This window comes from Phalangium opilio, unplaced genomic scaffold, assembly GCF_054372755.1.
Source record: "Phalangium opilio isolate 3A_F unplaced genomic scaffold, DU_Popi_V2 ptg000056l_1, whole genome shotgun sequence".
Lineage (NCBI taxonomy): Eukaryota > Metazoa > Arthropoda > Arachnida > Opiliones > Phalangiidae > Phalangium > Phalangium opilio.
The window spans coordinates 6,830,985-6,841,257 of NW_028324175.1; the positions used below are offsets into that span (position 1 = coordinate 6,830,985).

At 35.8% G+C, this 10,273-nt stretch overlaps 1 protein-coding gene across 1 annotated transcript; it reads left to right on the forward strand.

Annotated features, from left to right (window-relative positions):
• Positions 1 to 30: 30 nt before the first annotated feature.
• On the forward strand, positions 31 to 1,511 carry LOC149668316 (fatty acid hydroxylase domain-containing protein 2-like; the record flags this gene model as incomplete). Its single annotated transcript, XM_089841271.1, has 2 exons — positions 31 to 107; positions 168 to 1,511. Coding segments are annotated over 2 exons (297 nt in total), but the record flags the coding sequence as incomplete, so codon positions are not given.
• Between the last annotated feature and the right edge of the window lie 8,762 nt (positions 1,512 to 10,273).

Genomic DNA, 10,273 nt, shown 5'->3' on the forward strand with positions numbered 1-10,273 from the left:
ATATGGCCATGGTTCACTGGAATGTAATTTATTACTCTAAACTCTCACAGTGGTTTTCATTTGCCATTTTTCCCATCTCCAGAAACCCACGATTTTCACCATTTGAAGTAATAAATGACTGAATAAGTTACGATCTCTTTATATTTAATTTATGAATAAATTATTAGGTTCAATCAAAATTTTGGAGCTCTGGGTGTGTTGGACCGTTTACACGGAACCGATTCTGGTTTTCGAGCCAGCTCGGCTTATCATCGACATATTCTAATGTTGACTTTAGTACCGCCTAGACAACTCTATCCCGAGGGCTTCAATAAGAAGACTAAAGTATCGATTAAAATGAATATAGTTCAAACATTTATTTCAAGGTTTAATTTGTTCTTGAAATAATTGCAAAGTGATATCTTTCAATAATATTTGTATTCCTGGAGATACTCTTTTATATTTTAGTCAATTTATATTACGGAAATAATTGACTATATTCCATCGTTGTCAAATTGGAACCAAGCTTTATAATTGTTTGATAAGTATTACATAAAGTTTTCAAAAATCTATCTATATCTAAATCAAAGTCCTGACTGACTGATAATCAACGCCCGTCGCCCAGCCCAAAACCGCTTGCCCTAGAAGGCTGAAAATTTTCAGGAACGTTACTCATACGTAGTAGGCGCGTACTAAGAAAGATTTTCCGATCCGCCGCCATCTTAAAAAATTTGTTCGGGGGAAAGTTGTGACTAGCGAAGCTGACAAGCCTCCTACTACCAAAAAGACGATAAATTTCAAAGTCGGCCATGATTTATGGCTTGAGTATGATTAGTAATTTCAAAAGTATATAGATTTAAAAACAAAAAGTACACTTCGTTAATTGAAACTTGCTCGTGCCGTCGGCCTCCTTTATGCCGGAATAGTGTTGAAGCCCCCCCCTGCGTATGATTACCTTCTCCACCGTGGCACAGGGAACAAGCCGTGAATAAGCTCATAAAGAAGCACCAAAAAATAACGTTTGGATGGCCAGCATCATGTACTGCTTTCTATAAACCTATGACCGCGTCAGAAAAGCTCTTCCCTGATTGGTTAGTTCCTGTAGGCGGTTGAGCTTGGGGTAGTTTGCTTCTCAGATTACATGCTGTATAGAACCAAAGGCGGGGAATTATTTATGAAGTGTACTTTTGTTTTTATATCTATATACTTTTGGTAATTTGCTATTTGCATTTATTTGAACTTTTAATTATTATTATTATTTCTAATGTTGTTTGGATACTTTTATAGATTGGAAATGCTGTTCCCCCACCCCTGGCCAAAGCCATATGCCAAGAAATTTTAATGTCGTTAACTTGCAAAGAATAAATTAAAAAGTTTTAGTTTCTGGAAAAAGTTTAATAAGAGACCACGCTTATTTGGTTATCTGTTAATGTTAATTTTAATTTTTAAAAAATTTTAATTTATTAAAAATTGTAAACTTGAATAGTTCCAAGTCAAATGTAAAAAAAATAAAGTTGTGATAATTTCGTTTACTATTGGTTGTTAATCTGAACTGCTTTTAACCTCTCCGAGTGACGGTGACGTCACGGAGAGGAATTACACTGGACGTGTCTGTGTCACCGCGTACGCATTTGGCAAAACGGAGCTAACGTGTTCGCACCTCGCAGATAGCAATATTATCTTCTCCTCCATCATCATCGTTAGGAATAAGAAGTACGCGGAGATCGGCTAGGGTTACGAGAAACGTCTAGCCTCCCAATGGCAACTCTCCCAAAGGTTCACGCAATTGCGGCTCTTCTATCATTTATAGCATGAATCTATATAACTATGAATATACAGCTCTGTCATATGCCCCTTTTATCATGTCGATTTGGTTTGGGTGTTACCCTCCCAGCTTTGACGCGTTTTGCGTAGTTCTAATAGCCAATCACGAGACAAGAGGAAGTGACGTTTCGAATTTACACAACCCCGGACCAGACTTAGAAATAGCACGCGTCCACTGGTCCAAAAACCAGTTTATTAATTGCTTGGACTAGTTTTTTAATTCAAAAAGTGGGGGTTACTGGTCCTCGGGACCAGTTTATTAATTGCAAATCTATAGGACAACAAAGGCTGGGACCACTTCAGAGACCAATTTATTGTTTAGGACACTAAAGGGGTCACTGGTCCCAAGGACTAGTTTAAAAATTATCCTTATTTCTAAGTCTGCCTCGGGCTCCCCCTTCCTTCTCCCGCTCCTAACACTAGCAGAGACGTGACTGATGTCTCCTTTCGCTAAGCCCCGCCCAAACCATATCGAGAGGTTAGACAGCGTAACGCAGCTGTATATTCATAGTTATATAGATTCATGTTTATAATGAATATACCCTAAATAAAAAATTGTTAAGAGGCATAGGCTTGAATTCAAACCTCAACAATAGCTATGTTTAAAATTGTTCTAGGAATAAAATTTCTTAAAACGTTTTAAATAGAGCTAAGCTAAATTAATGACGATTAAAATAATATAAATTTTAATTATTTAAGAAAGACCTCTTTAATTGCGTCTCGATTCGGAGAGGTTTACTTTGGGCTGCGTTCAGTAACACTCATCAGGAAAAACATCGATGTTTGGGAAAATGTGTTCTTTTGACGTCATGATGACGTTGCAGTTGTTGAACTGCACAATTTCCTGTAATCCATGCTTTTCAAAATGGCGACGATATTATGATGAAGTTATGGCAGAGGCTTAAATAATAATATTTACAAAGATATTGTACTTCAATTCATCAATTAAATCGAAACGCTTACCTCTTAAAACTCTATCATAATCCCTTTTTTACCGAAATAGTACATTGCTTTTTAGTATTATTATCCATAAGGATAATATTTGTCAATTCTTCATTATTTGCAGGAGATTGGGATGTGGTTCCCTCCATTTTTTGAGTCACGGCGCAAAATGACGAAATTTACGTCATGAATCTGATGCTCATCGAAAAAACCTCACAGCTGATTTTTCTGATGGGCATCCGATGAGCATCATGACGTCACGCCCAAAGACCAGGGCCGTCGAGAGAGGGGGGCAATTCGGTCCATTTTCCCGGCCCTTACCAAAATGAGAGTCTTTTTTTAGTATAAAGTAAGTCTAAAATAAGGATCAAGGATATTTGGGTACCAAACTTGTCTCAAAAATTGTTAAAAAATATAATGGTTTCATATTGGACTCCTTTGAGACTAAATTTAGTCTTACATAAAAGAGCTCAGTTTTAGAGACTGTAAAAGGAATGCTTCTAGACTTGATTGAGAACACAAATCTGCGACTTATTATAGGACTCCTATAAGACACATTTTAATCTCACCAAATTAGGCTTAGTTTTTGAGATTGGAAAGAGATTCTTTCTACACTTGATTGAGAACACAAATATGCGACTTATTATAGGACTCCTATAAGACACATTTAATCTCACTAAATAGGGTTTAGTTTTTGAGATTGGAAAACGATTCTTTCTAGACTTGATTGAGAACACAAATCTGCGACTTATTATAGGACTCCTATAAGACACATTTTAATCTCACCAAATAAGGCTTAGTTTTTGAGATTGGAAAGCGATTCTTTCTAGACTTGATTGAGAACACAAATCTGCGACTTATTGTAGGACTCCTATGAGACACAATTTAATCTCACTAAATAGGGCTTAGTTTTTGAGGTTGGAAAACGATTATTTCTAGACTTGATTGAGAACACAAATCTGCGACTTATTGTAGGACTCCTATGAGACACATTTTAATCTCACTTAATAAGGCTTAGTTTTTGAGATTGGAAAGCGATTCTTTCTAGACTTCATTGAGAACACAAATCTGCGACTTATTATAGGACTCCTATAAGACACATTTTAATCTCACCAAATAAGGCTTAGTTTTTGAGATTGGAAAGCGATTCTTTCTAGACTTGATTGAGAACACAATTCTGCGACTTATTATAGGACTCCTATAAGACACATTTTAATCTCACCAAATAAGGCTTAGTTTTTGAGATTGGAAAGCGATTCTTTCTAGACTTGATTGAGAACACAAATCTGCGACTTATTGTAGGACTCCTATGAGACACAATTTAATCTCACTAAATAGGGCTTAGTTTTTGAGATTGGAAAACGATTCTTTCTAGACTTGATTGAGAACACAAATCTGCGACTTATTATAGGACTCCTATAAGACACATTTTAATCTCACCAAATAAGGCTTAGTTTTTGAGATTGGAAAGCGATTCTTTCTAGACTTGATTGAGAACACAAATCTGCGACTTATTGTAGGACTCCTATGAGAAACAATTTAATCTCACTAAATAGGGCTTAGTTTTTGAGATTGGAAAACGATTATTTCTAGACTTGATTGAGAACACAAATCTGCGACTTATTGTAGGACTCCTATGAGACACATTTTAATCTCACTTAATAAGGCTTAGTTTTTGAGATTGGAAAGCGATTCTTTCTAGACTTGATTGAGAACACAAATCTGCGACTTATTGTAGGACTCCTATAAGACACATTTTAATCTCACCAAATTAGGCTTAGTTTTTGAGATTGGAAAGCGATTCTTTCTAGATTTGATTGAGAACACAAATCTGCGACTTATTATAGGACTCCTATAAGACACATTTTAATCTCACCAAATAAGGCTTAGTTTTTGAGATTGGAAAGCGATTCATTCAAGACTTGATTCATAACACAAATCTGCGACTTATTGTAGGACTCCTATGAAACACATTTTAATCTCACTATATAAGGCTTAGTTTTTGAGATTGGAAAGCGATTCATTCAAGACTTGATTCATAACACAAATCTGCGACTTATTGTAGGACTCCTATGAGACACATTTTAATCTCACTATATAAGGCTTAGTTTTTGAGATTGGAAAGCGATTCTTTCTACACTCTAAGAAATGGAAGTGTTAAAAAAGTGTTAAAATGGTGTAAACAAAGTAAAAACACCCAAAAGAGAGTTTTATTACGTTGAGTTTTTAGGGGCCAATTAAAAGTGTAAATTCGGTGTAAAATAACACCATGAAAACACCGTTTTGAAATTAAACATGTAAAATTATAGTATACTGCGGGTTTTTTAAAAAAGGTCTTTCATTTTCATTAATGTTTTAATATTAAAGTCAATCCGAACAGTAAAAAATTATTGAAAACCTTTATTTTTAAACGTTTTTTTTAAAGATGATATTCATGAAAGAATATATTTTTATCCATTAAATAAAATTAACAAGGAGATTCTTAATCGAACGGTATTGTTTATTCATAAAGCACTGCTAAACGTGTTAGGTGACACTCTTAAAAGTGTTATGCGACACTCTCGCAGTGGCGTCGCTAGGCCTTTTATGGGGGCTATAGCGCCCCCAAATTTAAAAGTTAGCCCCCTCAAAATAATCCGTAAACTATACCAAAAAATTGCTCGTAGCCCCCTAAAATTCTTTAACAATATAGTGTATATAAATTATAATGAAAAGTTCGTTAAGGTTCATCTTTGTAGAGATGAATTTCAATATCAAACAGTAGTGGGGACTAAAAGCAAACGAAAACTAAACTTAAAAAAGACGAGCGAAATTCTTTCATCTACAATTGTCTCATAGTCAATAACTCGGTTCCGTACTCTTTATCATAAAAGTTTGTATATCTTTAATATACGAATAATAAGATTAAGCCCCCCCAAATTTCAAGCCCTAGCAACGCTATTGCACTCTTGAAAGTGTTACGCGATACACTAAAAAAAGGAGACTAGGTTAGGTACTGGCCTCACAGTAGGGCGACTATTATTATTATTGTTACAATTGGGGAGAGGGGACTCACATCCTTGCACCAATGTCAGAGGCATATTGTGCACCCACAGATTCAGGCCTTGAAGAGACCTGTGGCCACGGTGTAGCGTAGAATTCGTTCCACCGTTATGGACTATAGACGCCAGCTTGAGAGGCCAACATGTGGGGCACATGCTTTTGTGACATGTCTTATCTTTATTTTGAGTAAAATTAGAGTAGAAAATGGTTTTTTTTTTTAAATATTTTAGAGTAGATTCGGTCAAACGCGTTTCTGGTGTTCGGAAAACTCTTCGTGAAAAGAGATTGTTAAATTTAACGAGTTCGTCTGTATCTACTGCTGGGATATTATAGCCTCCAAAACCAATTTAACACCCGATGCATTTTTACTAATTTAAAACTTTCTGCCTTTTCAGAAGTTATTAAGTCGGTGAAAATGACCAACATATCATGCAGTTTCACGCTGGATTTTGTGCAGTTTCACATTGCATGAGAGAACTACCCTTGCCTAAAGGGTTATAGCTCTGCATGTTAGAACTGTCCTCTTAAGTTCTCTCAAGGTGGAACCTTGCTATGAATATAGCGCTATTCGCGAATAAATCAAACACTCTGAAAGGTGTTATGCGACACTCATATAGAGTAAAAAATTAACTTTTAGTTCGATATAAGAGTTAAAAAGGTGTTAAACTACACCTCTATTGCACCATTTTATTCTTATCTTTGACACCAATCGCTCAAATAAGTGTTATTAAACCCTTTTAGGGGTGTAAATGAACACCTGTAACGGTGTCAAATTTGGACCCATATAAACTACTTTTAATGGTGTTAGGGCACACCCCATATTCTTAGAGTGTACCAGCATAGTTTTTTCCTTGTTTTTTTTTTGCAATTTGCAATTAAACAACAGAAAATCGAGGGAATCTTGCAATAGTATACAAGTAAGAGACTCGAGGGAATCTTACAATAGTATACAAGTAAGAGACTCCAGGGAATCTTACAATAGTATACAAGTAAGAGACTCCAGGGAATCTTACAATAGTATACAAGTAAGAGACTCCAGGGAATCTTGCAATAGTAAACAAGCAAGAGACTCCAGGGAATCTTGCAATAGTAAACAAGCAAGAGACTCCAGGGAATTTTATAATAGTATACAAGGAAGAGACTCGAGGGAATCTTACAATAGTATACAAGCAAGAGACTCCAGGGAATCTTATAATAGTATACAAATAAGAGATGCGAGGAAATCTTACAATAGCATCCAAATACGACACTCCAGGGAGTCTTACTACAGTGTCCGAAGTAGAGACTAGAGGGAATCTTGCTATAGTGTCCAAATGAAAGACTCTATGAAATCTTACAATAGTGTCCAAAAAAAAAGACTGCAGGAAATCTTACATTAGCATTCAAATACGACACTCCTGGAAGTCTTACTACAGTATCCGAAATAGAGACTAGAGGAAATCTTACTATAGTGTCAAAAAAAGAAACTCGAGGGAATCTTACTATAGTATCCCAATAAGACACTCCTGGGAATCTTACTATAGTGTCCGAAAATGTGACTCGGGGAGTCTTACTATAATGTCCAAATAAGGGACTCGAGGGAATCTTACTAAAGTGTCCAAAAAGAGACTCGAGGGAGTATTACTCTAGTATCAAAATATGAACACCCGATGGAAACTTACAATAGTATCCAAAATAGAGATTCGAAAGAATCTTACTATAGTGTCCAAAAAAGAGACTTAATGGAATGTCCAATTAAGAGACTCGAGGGGTACTGCTACAAGTCTTGTAAATTTAGAAATCCAAACTCAAATAAGTCTCGTTTTTGGACTGCCGGTGCACCTAGTGGGGACTTATTACGGTACTTAAATAAGTCTTGAAATTCGAACCGCGATTTTGGCAAGGGGGGCCCGTACCTCTCGGGGGCCCGGTCAGACATCGACTTTATTTAATTTTAGTGGATAGTGTTTGTGAAAATATAAATATAATACTTAGAAAATGTTATCTTCAACTAGACTTTAAACAGTAAAAGGCAAAAGAAAATGAAGAGTGGTAGTTTAACAAATTAAACCTCTAAAAATGCATTCAGTCCCTTATTCTCCAAAACCATGAATCAGTAAATTATAAACGGAGGTTTAAGTTTTGTTTCTCACGGGAATCACCCTGTGCCCCGGAATAACTTTGACTTTTTTCGAGTTGTTTCTTTGCTGTGGACGATAGAGCAGGCATGAATATTATTGAATTGATCATAAAGTAGTAAGTCATATACCAATAAGGCCAAAAACGGATTTATGTACTAAGAACGTCGGATCGTAGCTTTAGCCTCTAGTACCATCCTCACATACTTTAGTGAGAAACTTCGTCTGCTTATATTTTGACTCCACCCACAAATTCTGTATACAGCGACTTCTAGAGATCGAAAATGTCATTCTTATCTCTATTTTCGTGGTTAATTTTTTTTTTTTTTCGAAATTGCTATATACAGAATTTGTGGGTGGAGTCAAAATATAAGCAGACGAAGTTTCTCAATAAAGTATGCGAGGATGGGTAGCGAATTTGCTACCTTCAACGTTCTTCTTACATAAATCCGTTTTTGATAAGGCATATAGCAACAGCTTTCTAACTTGAAAGTTTATGGTTATGGGTTTCGGCAAAGTAGTCTTATAATTTAACAACACAACATGTAGCGTCTTGCAGTCGCTTAGCTGTAAATTGATATTTTGTAAGTTACAATTAAAGAAACCCATTTTTTAAGTTACAATTAAAGAAGCCCATTTTGTAAGTTACAATTAAAGAAGCCCATTTTGTAAGTTACAATTAAAGAAGCCCATTTTGTAAGTTACAATTAAAGAAGCCCATTTTGTAAGTTACAATTAAAGAAGCCTAAAGAGTATCATAATTTTAAGTTAAATCAGAAGAGGATAATAGAAGAAGGATGACACTCTGTATCCTCTTAATGCTTTAGTTATGTAACGTCATTCTTCCCAGGCTCACCCTTTTAGTTTGCGTTCCCGCTCATCAAACTACAAATGGGCATCGCACTGTAAAGTGAATTCTATCGTTGTTTGGCACTAAATCCCCAGCAATCATCCCACAAACCTCGTCTTGACGTGGGACAAAATCCACAAGCGCATGCGTCTTGCCAAATATTTAAACGCTAATAGAGTAATGATGAGGGAACTATTTATCGTGTATGTGATTCGGTTTAGTAACCTTGCTCTAAATGTTCCGATGTTGGGAAGAGTGACGTTACACTTACCCCGCTTTGTGGTATACTTCTCTCGAAGAGATGTATTATATACTTCTGGTTAAATTAACTTCTAAACTAGTTATCCGTACTAAAACAAAAACATGAAAAATATGACCAGCTTCACTTTGGACATGCTACACGGTATAATGTTCTGAGATCCTATTCACAGGCAAGTTTTAAATATCTTCACTTGGATATAATAATGTTTATTTTGTTATTATTATCTCAATTTTGCTGTGCTATAGCCAGTGACAGTATGTTTTATATAAAGTGTATAAAACTAAAAATTATTTATATGGGACATGGTTGTACATGAAATCTGAGAACTTATACGGTTTAGCAGCTACTAAACGAAGATTTTCATATTTTTGCACTTAAGTGTTTTTGTTAGGATGTCACTTCTTTTAACCTTTCCGAGTGGCGATAACGTCACGGGGAGGTACTACACTGGACGTGTCTGTGTCCCTCACAGCTTTCGAAAATGGCAAATCGGAGCTAACGTTTTCGCAGAAAGCGATTTTTGGTATTACTCCCATCATTAGGATTAAGAAGTATGCAGCGATCGTCCAGTGTTACGAAAAAATGTTTAGCGTCCCAATGGCAGAGCTTCCACCAAAGGTTCACGCAATTGCTTGTTTTCTTATCATTTATCATTTGATTTGAAGAAAGGCTATTTTTTTGCGACCACATTGACGACGTCTATACAAAATGCATTAGAACTCTATGCCTAGCTCTCAAAATATCCCGAAACATAAACTCGCCGCTATGTTTCAAAAAACTCTACCGAATATACTATTCGCGGCCTCGGTTTACGGCAACTGCAGCTACTCTCAAAAATGGAAGTTAGAACGAATCCAAAGAAAATTCATTTACTTATATAAATCAAGTTCATGTTACGAAACAATGCTAGATAAACTCAAGATGACACCATAAAGGATACACTTATTAAGAACGATATCTTGTTCCTCCAAAAATTGGTCACAAATAAGATAGATTGCCGCGAATTATTGAACCTAGTATACTTCTGCATTCCCAACAAGGTAACTAGACTAACGAACTACAAACCTTTTAAACCTGATATATCGTCGACTCGACCCCTAAGCCGCATATTGGATAATTATAACAAATACGGCACTAAAGTGGAAATCTTCAGCAAGAAAAGACTCACTCTCCAAAAGATTGTTTTATAAAAATAATTTTTAAAACCATTATTATTAGATTTTTAATAGAAACTAGCTGTTACCCGCGGCGTCGCTC